General features: G+C 42.4%; 1 protein-coding gene across 1 annotated transcript in view; it reads right to left on the reverse strand.

The window, feature by feature from the left end:
- USH2A (usherin) overlaps positions 1-22,436 on the reverse strand; it is a gene marked incomplete at its 5' end in the record, with an annotated part of 397,572 nt that overhangs the window by 279,331 nt on the left and 95,805 nt on the right. Inside the window, 5 exons of the mRNA XM_079763761.1 lie at positions 3,566-3,796; positions 13,920-14,064; positions 17,457-17,626; positions 19,020-19,289; positions 20,326-20,820. Coding sequence (XP_079619887.1) covers positions 3,566-3,796; positions 13,920-14,064; positions 17,457-17,626; positions 19,020-19,289; positions 20,326-20,820 — 1,311 coding nt within the window. The remainder of the gene's footprint in view (positions 1-3,565; positions 3,797-13,919; positions 14,065-17,456; positions 17,627-19,019; positions 19,290-20,325; positions 20,821-22,436) is intronic.

The raw sequence follows: 22,436 nt of genomic DNA on the forward strand, positions 1-22,436 counted from the left end.
TTCTGTTTTGGATGAAGAAAGTGCTGTTAGCTCCACATAACCCGAATACCTCACCTCGTGATTTCAGGTTTTCTAGTTAGAAGATCACAACATTATTGTTGGATTTGCTGCTGCTTTGCACCCTCTGACACGACCCATGAATGGAATTTCCATTTGATACTGAGTAATTCTCCCAGGATCACCAAGTTATTCTGATTAGTAGAGATAGAGCAAACTTATGTTAATCTTCAATTGAGAACATCTATAATAATAAAAGGGTAATCTGCTAATTAGACCAGACATCCTTCCTTCCTGACTAAGCCACAGTGGGCAGGGGCCCCCCCGGCCACGGTAGCAGTGGGCAGGGGCCAGGGCCAAGGCCCTTGCACGCATTTTGTGCATCGGGCCTCTAGTAATGTTATAAAACAGAATCGTGTAACTGAACAATCCATTTAAAAATCGGGGTGTTTTTACACTCACAGATGCCTTAGTAATAATCTCTATTTTGAATTTTTGAGGTGACTTAATATTTTATAGTCATGGATTTAAAATTTAGAAGTTGAAGGTGTTGATCAGTTAGTACAACCCTCGATTTACTAGATGGGCATAATGACACCCACAGAAGTGTAGTTTGTCCAGTGTCTCAATGCCAGGTAGATCAATTTAACCATTTCAGTAACAACACTAAATAGCACATTTTAATATAAATATTGCATATTATTCATACCCCATACCTAACATTTAGGCAAACATATTTGGTATAAGTAACAGCTAATAAATTGATAGAATGTTGGTTTTATAAACTGCATAAGACTCTTAGAAAAGCTCCTGTCCCACCATTGGCACTTACTTAATATTCATTAAAGGAGTAATAGTTAACAGATAATGTTTAATGAATGCTAAGTAATGTGTGTAGCAGACATTGTGCAAAGTTTATTAGGTGGGCTATCTCATTTAATCCTTCCCTTTCTACTAGATGTCAATACAGTAAGTAGTATTATTATCCCAATTCTAAAGACTCTTACCATTTGTGACAACATGGATGGACCTAGAGGGTATTATACTAAGAGGGAAATAAGTCAGACAGAGAAAGACAAATACCATAGGATTACATTTATATGTGGCATTCCAAAACACAAAATAAGTGAACAAACAAAACAGGAACAAACTCAGAGATACAAACTGAGGTTTGCCAGATGGCAAGGGGCTGGGGGGCTGGGTGAAGGTGAAGGGCTTAAGAAGCACAAATTGGCAGTTATAAAACAGTCATGGGGATGCAAATATAGTCAATAATATTGTAATTACAGTAATATTGTACCACATGTAATAGATGTGCGGTCAGGTGGGTACTAGACGTATCAGTGGGATTACTTTGTAAGGTAATCACTATTCTGCACACCTGAAACTAATATTGAATGTCAGCTGTAACTGAAAAAAAAAATTGGAAAACAAAACAAAACATTTTTTAAGGATATAAAACAACACGCCCAATAACTTGACATAAAGTTAAAGAGAGCTTTAAAAGTCAGGCGAAGCTACTACTATAAGGGCCTAGTGATGCCCCCAGACGTGCCCGAATGCAGAAGAATTCCTCCTCCAGGAATCACCAAAGCTCCAGGGAGCAGTTCAGGCCAAAACTGTGATCTCCCTGCCTTGTCCTTCGAACGGTGTGGGCTCCAAACACATTTCTGTGCAGCTGGAGGCGTTGTTACCGACAGAAGGACCCTGTGTGGCCAGGCCTAACTTTTTTACAGCAGCCTTTGGAAAACTTCCCAGACGCCACATCTGCCCGAGCCCCTGCACCTCGGAGAAGGCCGGCTCCGGAGACGGTGCAGAGGACTAAATGTGTTAACGGCGGACGGGCCACTCCATCTTTCCTGCCGCAACAGTAGGTGATCCCATCAGAAACCTGTCCGCTGGCCCGCCGGCCGGCCATCCACGCCGACGAGCTCACGGAGCACACCCAGGTGAGGGCAGCGGATGCTGCTCCGAATGTGGGGCCAGGGAGGGAGTTTCCACTTCCATTGGAGAAAAAGTCGCAGTTTTTATCCGCAGGTGCTTTTCCAGATACCGACGTTTTGTTCTTTCCCTCCCTCCTTTGACTGTTATAAATACGAAGCAGAAGGCTCGCGTTTTAGGGGGGTGGGGGGTTGACTTTCTAGCTCTCGGTGATGGTGCCCATGCACCAGGCCAGGTAAGTGCTCATTAATCCCAACACAGCCCAGCTGGAGGGCAATCATGATTCATTACCCTCGCGCCTCCACAGCCAGCCTCACTCAGAGCACACCGTTCACTATGTTAGGTGAAAACAGGAATGTTCCAGCTACTGTTTCTAACGCAAATTCCATTTCACTGTCCCCAACCTATGCAACATTTATTGTGTGTGTGTGTGTGTGTGTGTGTGTGTGTGTGTGTGTTTAATTGCGTTTATTGGGGTGACATCAGTTAACACAATTAGACAGGTTTCAGGTGCACAACTCAACAACACGCCATCTGTACCCTGCACTGTGTGCTCACTGCCTCATCCCCATTTATCTCCCCTGGACCCTCCCCCACATCCTCCCCTTCCCCCTCCCCCACAATCGCCGCACTGTTGTCTGTGTCCATGAGTTTTCTCCCCCCCTTTTTTCTCAATCCCTCCTCCACCCAACCCCCACCCAGCTATTTGTTCCAAAACGACAAAAGCCTTATGAGTTTGCAGAATAATATACACATATCTATCTTATACTTTGTAAATTGGGAAAGTGAAGTAGGAAGCCTAAAGAGTTACAGTTTTCTACTATCTACTGGGAAATGGTGCTCTTAAGTACTATAAATTCTAGAGGAAACAACTTCCAGAATATTCTAGGAAGACCAGGAGCTGGGTGAGGCACCTGAGCAGGGTCGGATGCTGTCTCTAGTTCAATGTTTGGTATTGTGTTGGAGATTTCTTTGCCTTGATTTTCATTTCAAAACAACAACATCACATTAAAACGTGTTTATATCGATCACTGAGGTGCCTGCAGCACATGCCTGCCTCTATCGCCGGCCCACAGAAGGTATGTCTTCCCTGAAACACCGTTCCCGGTAATGCTCTCCACAGAACCTGGCGTGCTAACAGCGGTTCTACTTTTTTAAAAAGTTACATCATGTAAGTGTTAGGAATACACATCCGAACAAAGCTGGAGAGCTTTCTTGTATTTCTTTTAGAGGCTTTAATAACCCGATGTGCCCGGGACCCTCCAAGAGCGAGGGCATTTCCCACTCATTTGCCCACAGAACTCTTCCCAGAGCCAGTGACTAATGTTCTGAAAAATAAGTTCTAGAAACTTTGTCCAGGAGCCACGTTCATCACCTACTTTGACCCACGAAGACAGCTTTTCCATATCTACTTTTTTTCTTTCCTTCTTCCACTTGCCCCATTTTCCCCCCAGAATCCCAGAGAGAGAGAGACAGGTGGACACAATCAAGCTGAAGTTATCAAAGGGCTGAACTGGCATTTCTATAAATAGGCATAGTTAAAATTCATTGGAAAGGCATATCAAAGTAACAGAAAAGCTTTTGGGTCTTCGTGCCTCTTAAACAAAGGGCCGTCAGACACACTCACCGGTGAAGCCTGTGTTGACGGGGTGAGTGGAGCTGGGAAATGTGTAATATCCGTGTCCGGGGAAGCGAACTCCTTTCTCCGCCCTGGCCCCCGGCGCTGGGAGGGACGTCTCCCTCCTTTCCAGCTGATAGACGGGCGCCGGGCCATTGGGTTCTGCGGGCGGGAGCCAGCGAGCGCGGATGGCTGTGCCGCTGACCCCTTCCACCGAAGGCGGCCTCAGCTGGGCTGGCGCTGCACGTCAGAAAACACGCGTTACCTTCGAGAACGTGGCTCCTGTCTCCAGACACAGATCCGCACACAGATGGACCGTGCAGCTGTGGGCATCACACTCAACATCAAATTCGTTAGGCTCTCGAGGATGCGTGTGGTTCTAGGAACCAAACCACAAGACAGACTTTCTCTGCAATGTGACTCAACAGGGTGAGCGGCTCAGAGATCAGCAGAATGAGAGACAGGCGTGTCAAAGAGGCAACGACCCTGAGAGACACGGAGCGTTAAAGAGGCAGCTTCTGACACAAACGAGAGAAAGAGAGGAAATGTGGACACTGGGCACCAGGAGAACCGGTGACCTCGGGAACTCTCGGGGCAGATGAGCAGAGGGGCATGGCTATCTAGCCCCCCCCCCCACCTTGGTGGCCCACTGGGGGACCCCTGGGGGGCTCTGACCTACCTGCAGGGCCATGCAGCCTGTTCCTTACGACTACGTCGCCCGGAGCCTCCTGCCTCTGAACAAAGGCAGCAGCGAGCAGGAATCACAGGGCTGGGCACCCATACCCGGCCTCCCGGCCTCCAGCTCCCCCTCCCTGCAGGCTGGTGCCCCAGGCACTGTGGGCACCTACCCAGCTCCAAGCAGTTTCCCCAAACTATCCGGCACCTGGAACCTGCACACAGAGGTCCCTTCTGTAAGAGACCACCTTTGGTACAACAAGCAAGAGAGACACTGCATAGAGAAGGCTGGCGAGCTCAGAGAACTCTCCAAGAGCTGTGGAATTACTGAGGTCAGAGGTCAGAGAGCCTCCTTAAGTCCACCTCCAAAGGGTGGGCGGGGCCTCTAACCAGATGCTCCTGGCTGCCTACAAGGTCTCCTGAAGCCCATCCACCAATCAGAGGCAGCAATCAGGATCAACTCCCACACCTACAGGCACCTGTCCCCTCCACCCAGCGCTGCTCCAGCTGGTAGGCCTTCGCCCCATCAGCTCACTCCTATCCGCCTGCCAATACCACCTGGCACACACAGGCTACAGAGGGCCACCTTCTGTATAGGCTACTTTTCCAAGACCGGAGGAGACAGCTATGTTGTCTAGTTTATATAAGCAAGCATAGAAAGTCAAACAAAATGAAAACACAGGAAAAATAGCTCGCAAATGAAGGAACAAGAAAAAGACCCAGAAAAAAAGACAACCCTAAGGAAATGGATGTAAGTCATTTGCCTAATAAAGAATTTGAAGAAATAGTCATAATGGTGCTCATCTCACCTGAGAGGAACTTAGGGAGAAGGTCAACAAAGAAAAGTGTAAAAAAGAATGAAGCAGACCTGAAGAATACAATAATTGAAATAACACACACACACACACACACACACACACACACACACACACTAGAAGCAATTAACAGATTAGCTAATGCAGAAAACCAGATCAGAGGTGTCAGAGAGAGAATGGTGGAAACTGGCCAATCAGAACAGCAGAAAGAAAAAAAGAATAAAAAACCAACAACAAACAAACCACAAAGATACTTTGCTGGACCTCTAGGATAACATCAAATGCTCAAACACTGGCATTATCGGGATTCCCAAAAGGAGAAGAGAAAGAGAAAGGAATGGAAACTTTATTTAAAGAAATAATGGCTGATAAGTTTCCTCACCTGGGAAAGGAAACAGATCTAGTTCCAAACTAGATGAACCCAAAGAAACACACACAAGACATATTGTCATGAAAAGGGCAAAAGCTGAAGACAGACCATCTCGAAGGAAGCAAGAGAAAAAAAAAAATTACATACAAAGGAAACCCTGTAAGACTGCCATCTGATTCTTCAGCAGCAACTTTACAGGCCGGAGGGGCAGGACATCTAGAAAGTGCTGGAAAACAGGACCCTACAACCTAAAATAATTTACCCAGCAAGGTTATCATTCAGAAGTGAAGGAGAGAAAGTCTCCTGGACAAACAAAAAACAAAGGACTTCATCAACACTAAACCAGTTTGACAAGAAATGTTAAAGGGGTTTATTTCCAAATATTCAATAGATGCAGCATATCAGACATTTCAAAAGCTACTATGAAGGTTAAAAGAAAAAGATGACCAAAATCAGCTCAAACTGCAATAAGTAGTTAGGAGATAGACAACACAAGTCAATCTAAAACATGATATTAAAAACATAAAATGTGGCGCTGGCTGGTGTGGCTCAGTTGGTTGGGCACCTGGGGGTTACATGTTGATAGGAAGCATGCAGGAGATAGCCAATCAATGTTGCCCTCTCACATCAATGTCTCTGTCTCTCTCTGTCTCTTTGTCTCTCTCTCTCTCTCCCTTCCTCTAAAAAAAAAAGTAAAATTAGTAAAAACAAAATCTATATACATACATACATAATTGCTTTCAGTTTTGCAAAACAAAATTCTATATAACTGCAAGGCACTGTTATTAGTAACCAACAACACATCTTTTAAATTGCATGTGATAAAAGATCAAAGAATATATCTCATCCACATTCAGAATCTACCAGTATTTACTTAGAAAAATCTTATGTGAACTATAAAATGGAACTTCAATATCCATCATGTCAAAGAATAACAACATACAAAGTCTGTTTTCACGTGGAATAAAATTACAATGTTCTTACATTTTTTGCAATAGCTCTGTAATCTGATTTCTAGTCTGTCTCTTCTGTTTATAGCTGGTCTTTTATAAAATGCTCGATAATATACATTCTTCTCTATGCGGCATTTATTGCTTTATAATCTGATTAATAGCATATCATTATGCATAAATTTACACTTGCAAAATTTATGTAGTGTGGAGTCTGAACATCACCGGGTAAGAAATGAAGGCTAAATGAGCAGAAGCTCTTGCCGATGGCAGGTCTTTAAAACCAAATCTCCTTATTTATCTTTAAGGAAGAGTTTGTTGTCTATGAAGACTGCAGGACCGTGTCAATATCTTAAAACATCATCAACTTTGCATTTGAAGACAGGGCTCCAGGAATGAACAACCCTCCCACGTTCCAGGATTGTGTGGGGAGCAGGCTAGCGTAAGACATCCTCAGGCACCATGTCAATAGAAAAGGATTTTGACTTTTTCTCTGAGATGCAGTTGGCAACTCAACTGCTATCTACTTCAACTGCTATCCAATCAGTGACCAGAGAAAGAAAAGATCCCACACCCCCAGACTCTCAGAGATCACTCTGACAGGAAAAAGGAACAAGATCTATTGTCTGCTGCCTTCTTTGTTCAGGTGTCTCCAAAAGAGAGTATGTGCAGTGAAACTTAACTGGCAAAGGAGAAACTTAAGGTTGTCGCCTGGCTAATTCCCTCTGTATGGAATATCGGTGAATCCATTATTTCGTGTCTCTGTTCTTCCACACCCCGTTTGCTGAGGATTATATTGCGTCTGATTATGTCTAGGAACTCTTCCAGTTTCAAAGGTCCATGACTGGACATTTCCAAGTCCTGCTTCTCAATCAGTAAGCCAAGGAGGGGTGCTGGACATATGGATCCCCTTCAGCTCTGAGCCCCCATGTTCCTTGACCCCAGTCCGGCCTATAAATATTGACTTTTCTGTGTTCTGTGACATGAAGAAAAGCCAGAAAGCACTGCTTTAGGAGACTGTATGGGACTTCCCCTCCTTGGCGAATAAACAAGGCCTTCGTCCGTCATCATCCTGGCCTCAACAGGAGCCGGCACAGAAAGAGGACCCTCCGTGGGAGGAAGGAGGGAGGAGGAGGCGTGATTCCTGAACTGTGATTGGACCAGCAACGATGACAGGGAGCACCGTTCCCTGGCATCCACCGTTAATAAAAGGCCGTTGCTTGGACTGTAATTATGGCATTCTTGCTACCCAAACTTGAAGCTTTTATGGGGCTTCTGCAATTATCTACTTAAATGCATCGTAACACTTGCTTCTCTGACAGCAAAGTATTGATTTTTTAATCATTTTCAAGTCTCCTCCAGCACAAATAAATGTACTACAGTTACAGTTAATGCACTGTGTACATGCATTAACCGCGGGCGCGCCGCCATTCATTACTTGGCGATACAGAGAGCTGAAGTCTGGCTCCCCAGAAAGTAGCGTCAGGGATTTGACATCAGGATGGAAGCTGCCATTGTCTTTGGTGCTCCCAATCCTCTAACTTCTGGGGACCTTTGTAAATCGGGTACTTAGGCTTAAAAAAAGGACAGGTGCTGAGTGGAGATCTTTTATATATGTCAGTGTGGATGAAATTAAAACTCGTCTCACTGAGAAGACAGGGTTTATATTTTCCTAAAGGTGTCACTGCAGAACCTATGGCAACTTTGCTCAGATGCATTTTGGTCCATTTCATTTCTTTCCTTGCACATATTTAGGACATATCTATCAAAATAGTTGGGTTCTCTCTCTCTCTCTCTCTCTCTCTCTCTATATATATATATATATATATATATATATACACACACACACACATATACATACACACACACACACACCTACATACAAGTATATGTATGTATATAGGATGATTCAATTTTTACATATTATAATTGTGATGCTTTAATGCCTTACTATAATTAGCACATTATAAAGCTAAAACAGTGGTTCAAAAAGTGTGAATTCCAAATGCCTTTCTGTGCCCCACCAAGGCCAAGTGCAGCCCCCGCTAAAGTCGCCTATCTCAATACAGACCTGTCGACAGAGGTCATCGCGTATTTTACCCATGAGCCTTTTCCTTCGGTGGTGCCTCCGAACATTCAAAATTAAAGCTGGTGAGTCAAAGCAGTTAATTTTGTTTTGTGAGAAATAATATCATTTTAGTTTTAGCATCTAAGACAGATGCCAGCGTTTCCCTCTGAACAGATGGTAATTCCATCTAATAGTGCATCTCTGTATTAGTGAGGTCTGTTGTGTATACAAACAGTAATAAACAGTAGGTAAGGATCAAAATAAATTTTAATTGTTGACATTAAATTCTGGCAGCCACAGTTCTGAGGCGGCAATATTCCTTTTTCAAGCCTGTCAGATTTACGGAGGCTTGCGGGGCTTTGCCGGAAGCCGCCCCATCCCAGTTCCCATAAAGGAATGTTCGAGGGCTACCAGTTACTGGTTTGCACCGGGATGCCTATTTTCCTACACTGAGATGATTCTTCCAGAATGACAGGGAAATGGTGCACGTGTGATAGTCTGCCAGGATTTCTTCTAGAATGGCCTTGAAGGACTGAACGTTTAATGAAGAGGCTGATATAAAGTGTTATGTCCCATGGTTACATTGGGGCCGGGGGGCACAGGATTATCACAGCCACTTGGGTATCTTCTCAGTAAGTGTCTCCCATTCAACTGATGCTATTCTATGTGCAAATCTGGGCATTCCTGAACTATCCGAGAGTGACATCATTCCTATCATTGGTTGGCTTTGCCCAAGTCTGAAGGATTTCCCTGACACCACAGCTCTCATCGACGGCTCTTCTATAGGCTTTGCCAAGTGAGCCAACCAGCACCTATTTGGCTCTCCAAGTGCCTCCAGCGACCTGGTGTTACCGCCTTGGCTATTTATTTTGGGAAGTTGCCATGTTTAAAAAAAAAAAAAAGAATCATTTAAAAAAAAGAGTCTGGCATTCAGGTAACTGTTCAATAACAAACATGCTTTGCAATCATATTTCTTTAAAAAATAGATGCTTTTTTTTAATCATGAAAAATATATTGCTTCCACCATATGGGACAGCCAACGACTCGCCGACCGATTTAAGCGGCAGCATATTGAGCTGACCATATGTTCCCGTGCCGCGGAATGGCTGAGTGATTCATGCCCGTCACATTCTAGTATATCAATTAAAGCTCCTTGAAGTCTGCATGATTTGTGTCTCTGTTATTAAACCCTGCTAATTCATCCCACTTACACATCTGTTATAAATCTCGAGGAGTGCGGCATGATTCATGGCAATCTGGGAGCAAATTCTTCTCCTTGTAATTAACAGTAAATTGTTTTACTGCCATGCGATGAATTTTTCAGTTATATTGCAAATGAACTCCTAAATGTGCGGTTCTTGCCGAAGAACCGACTTATATCATTAGGCAATTAAAAAGTATTGCTCTGAACCAAAAGCTTTTAATCAAGGGAGATTCAACTTGAACATCGCCGAAGAGCGGTGGAATCTGGCGTGCTGGGGAAACCTGTGAAGGCGTTTCTGGTGTTGAAAGGGCAAGACAGACAGACAAACCGGAACGCTTCCTGGTGCTGGGGACCTCGCGGGTGCTGGGGGCTGCCTGACTGCCTGAGCACCTGGGCCAGAGTCCTGCGCATCTCGCAGCTCCTGAAGAGGAACTGCCATTCCCAGATTCCTCCGATTGCTCTCCAGGCCTCTCACCAGAGCGCTGCCTTTATTCTTGGAATAAATAATTGGATAATTAGCCCCGCTGAATCATCAGAGGATTCCGGTGCTGTTTGAGTGTTCTTGTCAAAGGTGAAGCCAATTCATTTCGGCTCCCTCTGCAGCTCTTCGCAGAGGCTGTGATTTTTACGCCCCCCCCCCCACCCCCAACCCCCGTTTCCCGGCAGCAGCCTCAGATTCATGAGTCCATACATCAAGTCGGTAGTTTAACAACAAATGGAATTAAATTCAAAGAAGGGAAACTAATTGAAGGACAGCAACAGAAGTGTTTGGTAATGTGCTTTTTAATATGGCACGCCGCATTTGCATGATAATTTTTTCCTTTTTAGCGTGGAGCCGAAAGTGACTGGCTTAATGAGGGATTATTCAAGACAGGAACGAACCAAATGCATTCATAACTCAGAACAAAGATTGTATTATGAAACAAAAAGCAGCGGCGACCTCACAGAAGTAACGGGATGATTGGTTTATGCATTATGAATAAAAAGATAGAAAAATATTTATATTGGTATTCACTAATGACTATATGTACAAGATTGTTGTAATTAAAATTATAAATTAACATATTAAGAGTGCTTGTTTAATCACTCTGGGCCCTATTGGCAGTGAAAAGACTTAGGTACCTGCATGCAAAACAATATGTGTTTTCAACCCAGCAGCCAAGAGCCTATACATTTTACTTTGGATTCAGAGAAAATAGCTTAATGCACCACTAATTACTTGCTTAATGGGAGATGGGCTCATCTGAGCACGGGGTGCAGAGGTCAATTTCTGACCGGCAAAGGAAAGAGCAGTGGCCCTCCAGGACTGGATCTCCCAAAGAAATGTCTCTTTAAAAAAGGTTTAAAGAGTACTTCATTTGCAAAGGATAGAAATGCACAAATTTCCTCCATTAAAAGGGTAATTTTCAGGGATAACAAGGACTCTAAGAGGGTTCAGTCCTTAAGCTCATTACCCTCAGGCCCTGGGAAGCAACTCCAAAGCCAGGGATCAAATCCCAGGAAGGTTTTACAATGGAGACAGAAGCAGGCGCTCCAGGGAGAACCCCTCCCTCTTCGGATCCCAGACTTTGGCCTAGCACGAACACTAGAGTAGTGACAGAATATTCTGGATGAAACGCACCAATTCTAAGCCTATATTGAATTGAAAAACACACGCACATACTTTTAAAGCTCAAGAAAGCAAATTATAATTCTCAAGCCTTTTAATGAAAGTCAGATAAATCTTTACAAGTATCTTTTTAAAAAATATATATTTTATTGATTTTTTACAGAGCGGAAGGGAGAGGGATAGTTAGAAACATCGATGAGAGAGAAACATTGATCAGCTGCCTCCTGCACACCCCCCACTGGGAATGTGCCCGCAACCAAGGTACATGCCCTTGACCGGAATCGAACCTGGGACCCTTCAGTTCGCAGGCCAATGCTCTATCCACTGAGCCAAACCGGTTAAGGCTACACGTATCCTTTTTTATTTATCTGACTGAGATTTAAGGAAGACACATTTTCATGATTTAGCTGGATACTACTTGCGATTTTTGGTACTCTTCTTTTAAAAATTTGTAAATGTGGTTGGCTTCTTTTGATCTCCAATAGTGAGCTCATATGAACTGCATTTAGATTTACAAGTGAAATTTCCCCCAAAACCACCAGAATTCATTGGAGTAATATATATCCTCCAAATTGCCATCTTATTACTAGAAGAAACATAAAGGTGAAAGTCAACTTTTAGTCTTTTCCTACATCAAACCTGTTGACTATTCTAAAGGCTTGGCTTTCCCCATTGTTGATTTCTATAACTTAATATCTATGCTACATCCATATGTCTAATCTCAAGAAAAGTTTTAGGAAAAACCACAGAACTCGCTGCAGCCACTGTGGTTGGTGGCAGCATAGACATCATGGCTGCATTGAGTGGGAAGGAGTCGGTTTCCAGGACATTTTCCTTGCTTTACTCTTTGCAGGCCCAGGGCTGTCTACTCTCTAGGGACAGGCATGTCTCCCTTCAGTTCCTTTAGTTTGTTCGTGTCTCCACACAGACAGCCAGGATCTTATCTGGAAGACTGGGCTGTACAAACAGCACCAGAGACCAGGGCAGGTGAGCTGCACATGGGAGCGGCCCAGGAATGTAGCCTGAGGGAGAGGAGGCTGGGGTAGAGGTATTGTTATGGAAAAATTATTATAAGTGATGTCAATAGGAAGAGAAATGAGACTGAGGACAGCCCCCCAGGGAGTCGAAAAAGAATGTTAAATAGAAGCAGCAGGGAAATCACTCAGATGAATATAAGGAAACACCTTTTAGAGGAGGTGTGATTTGCCTGAGAGGTAGGAGCTGCCTACCACTGAGGCTATCAGACTGTTGGACAAACACTTGGGAAAAATGTTATAAAGAATATATTAGCCCGGCTGGTGTGTCAGTGGTTGAGCGTTGACCTATGAACCAGAAGGTCAAAGGTCAACTGCATGGCGCACCTAGCTGAAATGCATGTAGATGAAATATGACTGGACTATAGATTAAATATATAAAAATACAGAGTCCTGTCACAGAGATAATAAAACAGAATTTCTTGGAATTGGGGAGTCATTCTCATGGATGGATAATTTGAAGAAACACAAATTCCTTGTATGAGATCATTTGAGCCCAACGAGTTTTTCCAGAATGAAAACAAAATAAGACAACAGACTCGAGAATTGGACCTGAAGACAGGAAGAGGGTCTAGGGAATATTTTGTAGCGGAATATTTGTGCACCATCTGTCATTCATGTCGGAGACTTTTCCACTCACAGCAGGACATTTTCTTAAGGAGCCCCAGGAAACCAAGGCTTGTTGGGCGGCTGATGGAAAACTGACTTGAAAATAGACTAAATGCCCTGTAATTGTGTCATCCAGGTAATAATACAGGTAATCATGTTTGTATTGAGTCTGGTTTATTCTAAGGGAAGCAAGCAAATTTATATACAAACCACTTCCTACTATGATCACAGTGGACAAGTCTTTAAATTTTATAATCTTAGCACATTCTTATGAATACTAAATAAATTAATAAGTACGCCACTGTCAATCCAATAAAGGCAAAATATACCAGCAGGGCAGCCTGGTAATTCCCGGATGTCTGCCTTTGGTCCCCTAACATAGGAGTAGAACCAACCCCACAAAAAAGGTCAAGACAGAGGGACGAGATATTCTCAGCCCTCATAAGAAGCCTCCTGCCAGGCTGGTGTGGCTCAGTGGTTGAGCATCAACCTATGAAAGAGGAGGTCACAGTTCCATTCCCAGTAAGGGCACATGCCCAGGTTGTGGGTTCAATCCCTAGTGGGGGGTGTGCAGAAAGAAGGCATCCAGTCAATGGTTCTCTCTCATCATTGCCCTCCTCCCTCTCTCTCTCTCTCTCTCTCTCTCTCTCTCTCTCTCTCTCTCTCTCTCTCTCCCCCCTTTCCACTCTGAAATCGATTTAAAAAAAAGAAGCAGCAGCAGCAGCCCCCTGCAAACGTCTAACAATTGTCAGGGCATCGCCAGGACCTGGGATGGTGGCTAAGCCTGGGTTTCCCTGCATTTAATTCTATTTCTTATGGTAACAGTTGCAACTCAGGCCTCCTAGGCACCTCTTAAACTTGTTTATTTTCCTGTTTAAAAAGGCAAAGGTAATAGCAAGCAGGACGAGTGAGGGAGCAGGAAAAAGCAAAAGACAAATATGAAGTCCAAACGGGAGAAGGTGTTGAGCTTTGTAGGTGCTGGTTTATAAATACACAGTATATTTTTCATGGCCATGAAAACTGGCTTACCTGCTGGCAATGTCTGCCCTGCTGCCGAAGCACTGGCTACACAACCAACTGAATTGCAGAGGGAAACAGTAAAGTTGTAGATCCTGTAAGGTTTTAGTCCACTTACAATGTAGGACAATTGCTGGGATTCAGTCCTGGCCAAAACCTTTGAAGCAAAAAAAAAATAAAAATAAAAAAGTCAGATACTAGATAATCGGTGTGAAAAATATCACCTTGGCCATCCAAGTTGCATGAATTCAAACAGAAGGAGGTACTGCCAATCACTCTTAGGAGAAGAAAATTTGTTGGAAGAGTCTCAACAAGCAAGGGTTTAATTGATAACCATCCAATCACACTGTTTTATGGGGTGATAATGCAGTTCCTGAGTGGATAAATGAGGAACCCATGTTATTGCCCCATAAAGCAGCGTGGTGGTATGGTTATTGTTTCTGATGGTGAAGATAAAGGATGGTGACACTGTCATTGTTATCATGAAAAAGTCCAATTAAAACCATAGGGCTTGGCCAAAGCTACCCCAGGGCAGCCATGCCCACATGCTATGTGATGGAGATGGTACAGAGAGATGTCACTTTGCTAAATCAATCCCATCATTTTCTGTAAAACAAAACAAAACAAAACAAAAAATAAACACATTACTGAGCAGCCACATGAGGTCAATTCTCAATTATCTTTCTTATGCAAATAAGCACATATGCATTAGATCAAACAGTTGTATTTTTTGAAATGGTGTCTTTATCACACAGTCTCGGATGAAATAGCAGATTTGAGCAAAGGAGACTGGGAGGAACTCCCTAGTCCATACACAAGTAATTAAATAACCAACACGGAGAGTTGGGCCCGTCATTGTAACTAGAAATGATCAAAGCATCCATGTAAATTTGCTTGGTCTGTGGACACTAAGAACCACTGGAAATTACACCCAGAAAAAAAAGTCATTGAAATGGAGAGTATGATAATAAGCATGAGTAAGTACAAAACTGTTTCTTCCAAGGATTGGTGATATAAAAAGAGATCACAAAGTCTTTCATAAATATAAATATATTCCATAAATATGAAAACTGTACAGGTTAGTCATGTATGCAGGACTTTTCTAGATATTTTCCCTTTAGGAGTACAATAAAATTCGTTTGGAATATTTGCCTGAGTCTTGACTTTAAAATTTTATAACCTAGGTGAATAGTTCTAGAAAACAGTGTGATTGGAATTTATTTATTTACTTTTAAAAATCTATTTTTATGATTTTTTTACAGAGAGGAAGGGAGAGAGATAGAGAGTTAGAAAAATCGATGAGAGAGAAACACCGTACTGGGGATTCAGCCTACAACCAAGGTACATACTCTTGACTGGAATCGAACCCATCACCCTTCAGTGCGATGATCTATCCATTGAGCCAAACCAGTAAGGGCTAGAATTTAAATTACATCATTTACATACGGTTTCAGAAATAAAGTGATTTCAAAGTATCTAAAAATTGAGGAATAATTTAAAACCGTGGAACCATTTTACTGCAATTACATTTAGAAATCAGGAAAACAACAGACACTGAATTATTAATCCTTTATCTCTCTTATTATAAATGGTTATTAAGGATATAATTGAGGATATAAATTTTATTGTTTTTGCCACGTGACTTAAAATTTTCTAAATAAAATACAACTTAAAAATGGGTAATACTTCATATTGCTATAAAAATTCATCCCACTTAGAACAACCTGGTGTTATTAATGTAGATTTTTGGAAAACAAAGCTGTTTTTAGGATAAAATATGTTAAGGTGTGTGGGTCTTCTGTATTATCTTACGTTCTGGGAGAGCACACCTCATGTCTGGGAATGCTGTTCTGCTCACGGAGTCCCGGGGAGGCTGCCAGCTCTGAGTGCACCCAGAGGAGGACAGGACCCAGGCTGTGTTGCAAGCAGACCAGCCATTTGGGACACGAAGCCTAGCAGATTCTATGCTACCGGAGGTGATTGGAGTGGGAGAGGATGCTATGGGACCCTTATTACAGCAAGCCCACAATAAGAGAATCACCAGGTGGACACCTAGGGTGTGCAGCAAGGACATACCACAGGATGGAAACCGCATACCGTTTGCTAGAGCTGCTAGCATGCTATTGGGCCTCAGAAAAAGAGAAGTGAATAAGGAACATTAGCTGACCATGCAGCCAAAGTTACTCCTCACGAGCTTTGTGGGACATGCCAAGTCTTAAGGTCAGGTGCGCCTAACCGAAATTCATCATCAAATGGAAGTGGGTATCGAGAAATGGACATAAGGCACAGCATGCTGTGCAAGCAGGTAGTCCAGCCCCCCATGTCATCCATCATTCTGGTGACTCAATCTCAGCTCATACTTAGGACTCCTGGGAGGTCTCCTAAAAGCTGGGAGAGTACGAAAAAGTGGTTTGGTTCATAAATGGTTGCCTTAGTATGTGGGTGAAGGCTGCTCTACAGCCACATGTAGGGATGGTCCTAAAAACCAGCAGCAGGAAGATATCCTCTCCATGGGCAGATCCTCAGGCAGTGTACCTGGTCATCCACTCTGTGTGCAAAGGGAAGGCACCAAGGTAGCTACACCTGGAACATATGATGGTGGCTTGGTTGTATGGGTCATGACATCAACGCAAAAAGACTGGAAGATGAGGTACCAGGAAGTCTGGGGGAGAGGAATGTGGGTAAACTACTGGGAGAGGCAGCACATGGGAAGAACCTGTTGTCACATTAATCCCTTCAAAGAGCATCTCTGTCTGTAGGCAGAGGTGCTAAACGGCCAAGTATGCAGTGACTTGTCCAGCTGACACTAGCCAGTCTCGGTCATTGGCCACCTTCCTGTTGATCAAACGGACTGTACCTTGGCACAACCATACACTGTGGGCTAACGTGAGCCTCTCATCCCCTAAGTTTGTTTATATGCGTATATCTACCAAATGAATTAGTCCAGGTACATAGTAAAGACCCAGTAACTGTTAGCAATCATTATTATTCTCATTACCACTAGCTGGAGAATGGAATACTATAAGGCAGTAAGTCAATATCTACCCCAAACTTTGAACATCATAACCTTTACTATAAGCTGTGAGAAATTCCACTCCTTGGATTTTTTCCCAAGGAATTAGAAATATGCAAAATGCACATTAAATGCCCTTATTAATGTTATTTATATTTCCAAAATAATTTATACAATATTAATGTCAACTGATTTTGCACTGGTTAAAAAAAGTATTGTATGCCCAAATAATATGATAGTACATAGCTACCAAAAGTCAGCTTCTTATAAAACTTTTAAGGATATATATTAAGTGAGAAAAGTAGATTTCATTAAACAGAATTATACGAACTTAGTTTTAAAATATGCTTATATTAGAAAAAATAAGGTGCATAAACAGAAGAGCTTTGTACATATCACATTACATTAGGGAATAAATGCCCCATTTAAGCAATGTCTAAAGAAGAATTCTGTCACTGAATTCTGCAAACTCAGAAAATGTCAAACTGAAGATACAATTCAATTGTGAAAGGACAACTATGTGAAAATAGCAATACCTGTGAAAACACCACCGGAGCAGGTTGTTGAGGGGATTGTTCAGAAATCATACTGATCTCATACCCCACAACGTCTCCTCGGGTAACATTATCGGCCGGCTTCTCCCAGGACACGTTGAGGGAGTGTGGTGAGAGGGGGGAGACCGAGGGAGGGGCCATGGATATAGGCTCTGTCAAGGGCAACAATGACAACAGTGAAACCATGAACGCTGTACTCACAGGCTTAACAAACTGAGTCCCCGCATTCATTCAAGTTTCTGAAATACCCCGTTGTTTTACACAATATTCCAGTTTTTAAAAATCAAAGAGTATACTGCTGCATATAAAAACTATTCATTTTTACATGTTATCTGCAAGGATGTCCTGCAATTTCATATTACCAGCAAAGACGTTTTCCATTTACACAATAAAAATAATCTAGGAGTTTGATTGTGCTCATAAAGATAACTAGTAGATAATTAGGTGGGAAACCATACGTCTTATAAAATATTTGAAAAAAAAGAAGTACGTTTTCAATAAATCTTGATTGAAATGTGCAGGGTAGATACACACATACCATTCTCCCCTTGCCATCCTTGAGATCTTAATACGGATTTTAAATGTGCTAACCAAAGGTGTATTATCAAAGGACCTCATCACACTTTCATTAGCCAGTGACCCATAAGATTACGAGGGTCCGGTGTTGCGGCTTCACCCATTACTTTTCATTTCTGACCTTGACTTTCCCCTTCCTGAGCGCCATGGCTCATCACCTGTGCTATCTTGGCACTGTTATTTGTCCAAGATGGCTGGCACAATGCACATTTTATTCATGAAATGATTCCCTTGGACATCAACCTACAGCTACCCTTAGCCTCCACAGTCCTAACAGGTCCACATTAAATCAGGACTCGGGTTTCTTTGGATATCCATGAATTAATTCAAAGTATAGCAGAAGTGTATTTTTTATTTTGTTAAAGACTCATAACATGTGAAGTGTTTTTCATGTAAAGAGTACGGTGGGGAATTAAAAATATCTCATTTGCCTTAGGAAGGATATCTTTAAAAAATTAAAAAAAAATTTCATCCTCCTTCTTTTCCATATTGCCAACTACTTATTCAAGCACACTTGTGAATTATGGATTTTGAAATCCAGGATTCTGTCATTTGGTATGATGCAGTAGCTCAACTATGTGTTTTGGAAAGAGAAATAGAACGAAAGCAGAGTTGTGAGGTTTGTAACGGGGATCTCCTTCCTTGAACGTGAACTGGGCTGAATGTGGAGCAAGATGAGAACATATGGCCAGCCTGCTTCAGGACTGGAAACCAACTGCTACTTTGCAAACATTCCTAAAAGGCTACTTTAGTTAAGTCATCCCCCGCCCCTATTGAAATAATAACTAAAGAATTTTCATCCTAAAACTTTTCAAGTTCCTTATGACCTTGAGTTATCCATGTAACCAAGTATTACATTTTCCCTTGGCTTATGTAAGTTTATAATTCTTACTCTGGTGCTGTTGACTTTAACTGGAGGCTATTTTCATTCAGGAGTTTTAAAAATAGAATTCAGAGCTTGACCTTCACCTGATTCTCCTGTCTGTCCTGAGGCCCAGGGGGAGGACACGCTGCCGGCCATATTCCCAGCCCAGACCCTAAACTCATATGTGGTGTAAGGCTCCAAGCCACGGATGGTTGTGGCTGCTGGAGGGGGTCTTAACGCATTTTCATTGGCTGACTCTGCCAACGGGCGAGGACTGAGCCAGCCGCTGCTCTCAAACACTCGACTTTCTGCTGACGTGGGTTCTCCGTCAGATCTCAATCTTCTCATGTAGAGCTCATACCTTACAATTATTCCTAGAAAAAAAAAACAGGAAGCCAGGATGACTCATCAGACAAACAGACTATTTGGGGGGTAGGGTGGAGTTAAATCAGTTAAAATGTGTTGGCTTTTCATTATTCTTCTGACTCCATTGCCTCACCACTTCCTCCGTAATACAGAGTGTAGGTACTTATAAAAAACAACAAAGAGATGGACAGATGAATGTATGAAATACTACTGAAAAGCATATTCATGGGGAAAACCAAATTGGAACAAATATAAACACAAAATAACTAATTTATGATAGGTAAATTCATGATTTTTTTCAGCATGAACGGCTATAATTTCTACTAAGAATAGCTTTTTCTTTATGGGAATTTTATCAGGTTACTTCCAATTTATATATTTCAAATTTGGAGATTTTAATTTGGCTATCTGTTTAACATAAGTCCTGTTTGCATAAATATTAGAATATTATAGTTGATTTCCACCTAGTTTTATCAAGTAATTTTAAAAGTCTAAGAGAAAAAAGGTTTTGCCATAATGTACAAATTACTAAAAAAAATCTATGAAAGTATGTGTGGCCTATATAACAGGGTTCAATTGTATGAACACAAAAATTAACTTAATGGAGTCAGCTAGCCTATATACATATTTTTTGTATTACTTTATATCCTTTTTTAGGCCTAAAAGAGAAAATTTACTGCTTATGGGTGCCCTAACTTTGTGACACAGTCAAATATAATGCATTTTGTAAGTGAGTTTTAAATTAGAAACATAATTTGTGTTGTGGCAGATGTCATTAAGAGCAAAGATAATATCAGCCTTTTAAGGGGCAATTTAAATGAATGGAATTTGTTATTAGATTAAAGAAATACACTCGTTCTACTAACCAGGACAAATAGTATCTTATATCGTTAGAGATTGTTTCTCAATTATTATATCCTGCAGTTATAAAAAAAAATAAAAACAACGCATGGGATTGCCAGACTCTCTTGCACAATTCCAAATTCCTTAGATTCTCATGCAGGTCTGGCCCAAGAAGGTGAAATCTAGGCCTGGAGTTCCTACCATTCGGTTCCATCGGCGGAGCCCATTCTACACGCAGTTCTGTGGAACTGAGGGCCCGCACCGCAGGTGGACCCAGGCCTCGGGGAGGAGCCTGGGCTGTGGTCACGGTTACAGGGGAGCTGTGTAAACAGCCCCCACCGGTACAGGCCTGCACGGAAAAGCGGTACTGGGTGAAGGGAAGCAGATTCCAGACGGTGGCCGAGGTTCCGCGACCTTCATGGGGAACGCAGGGCTGGGTGTCATTGAAGGGAGCGCACCACAGGAGATACTTCTCTACGGGGCCAGCGCGATTGGAGGCTGCCGTCCAGTTAAGTGTCACCGAGTCTGAGCCAACGGGGATGACATAACTTAAGTTCAAGGTTCCCTCTGGGACCCCCGGCCTTGTCCTGTAGGTGACAGCTGCACTCCTCGTCGAACCCTGCACATTGGAGGTCTCGACGGAATAGGAATAGGAGGTATATGGTGACAGGGCAGTGTCTAAGAAGTCCTGGATGTCTGAAATTAAAAGAAAGAAAATAGTTGCATTCCACAAAATTGGTGAGGAAATCATTTCTACTGGTTCTCCTATTATGTAACTTAATGACATAAACTATACCAGTCCACTCTTCATGAAGAACAGGTAGGCACCAGAGGTTTTGTGGTTGTTGTTTGGCTAATCCTCACACAGGGATATTTTCCCACTGACTTTTAGAGAGTGGACGAGATAGGAGGGGGAGAGAGACACACCAGACCCTGACCATGCTGGCACCCTGACCTTGGACCTCTAGCCTCCAGAGCTTGAAGTAATACATTTCTGTTGTTTATAAGCCACCCAGCCTGTGGCATTTCTCTTTCATAGTAGCCTGGACAGACGAAGGCAGTGAACATCTGAGTGAAGGATAAAGCTGCTGTTCTTCATATATGTCATTGCAAACTCCCCATGAAAATATGCTGAGTACTGCACTAGAGTCCAATCAGGACACAGAAGCCACGGAGTAATTTTGCTTTACTTCTCCATCTCCCCTCTCAATCATGAGAACTAACCTTTTCATCTTTGTGTTTCTAGTGGCTCATACAATTCCTGGTCTGGCGTGAGCACTGACTAAAAGTTTCCTGAATGAGTATGAATAAACGGATAATTTTCCATATACTAGTAGACTGATTTATTTTTCTAGGCAATAATATCAACAGCCTTACAGAAACAACTGTTCTTGATTCTCTCTTTTGTGTTTATATCCCCTCCCTATGTTTTCTGTTTGTTTTTTATCAGAGGAACCACCTTATAACTTGTTGCATTGATCCTCTGATGCAGTGTGGAATAATAAATCATGTGATATTAAAGGTGGTTTCACTAAGATATAGCTTTGTCTGAAACTCTAGACTTCCCATTATTGTCAAAGTAATCATCTTCTAGCTTCCCTGTGGAAGCCTTTACCTAGTGTAACATTTAAGGACTAGCTCCCTCCCCATTCCAAATGAGAAATGATTTAACTGACTGTGAATTGGAGGGGCGGGGGAAGAGGGAAGCAAAGCATGCTCCCATCAACCCACTGAGTCTTTTGTCTTTGCACAGCCAGAGAAGGCATATTCTCCAATCTGGCTTTTATTGTAATAAAGATGATTTTTATTTTAAATTTCCATCTCCCTGATTCTTAAGCCTAGTTCTCCTTCAGTTTCAAACTGGAAGTTGGAAAAACTCATGTGATGTACTAGCCACCCTAAAAATGTCAATACTATTAAAAGAGTGCAATATCCTGCAATAGCTTTTCTTGTCACACCTATGACACAGAAAATACCCATGTGAATCCAGACTGGGGCTGCAGGGGAGGTGATATTAGGTGCTAATTATGTATAATTCCCAATATGCTGACTTGACTTCGACACCTCTCTCTTCTACTTATGAAAGCTAACAGGTATGCACGTGAGTGAATTTTTATTTAGGGAAACCACTGACTATACCTTAACTTATTTTTTAAAAGTTAATTCAGAAACTTTAAAACTATCCCACTATTGTTAGCATGCTATTACTAATAACCAATGATCTGCAGGCTCTGAAAGTAGTAATATACCAGCTGTCATGACCTTAGTTTGAAAACTAGTGACCCCACAGTGCAGGAGGCCGGCTAGGAAAA

This window comes from Cnephaeus nilssonii (assembly GCF_951640355.1).
Source record: "Cnephaeus nilssonii genome assembly, chromosome: 23".
Taxonomy (NCBI): Eukaryota; Metazoa; Chordata; class Mammalia; order Chiroptera; family Vespertilionidae; genus Cnephaeus; species Cnephaeus nilssonii.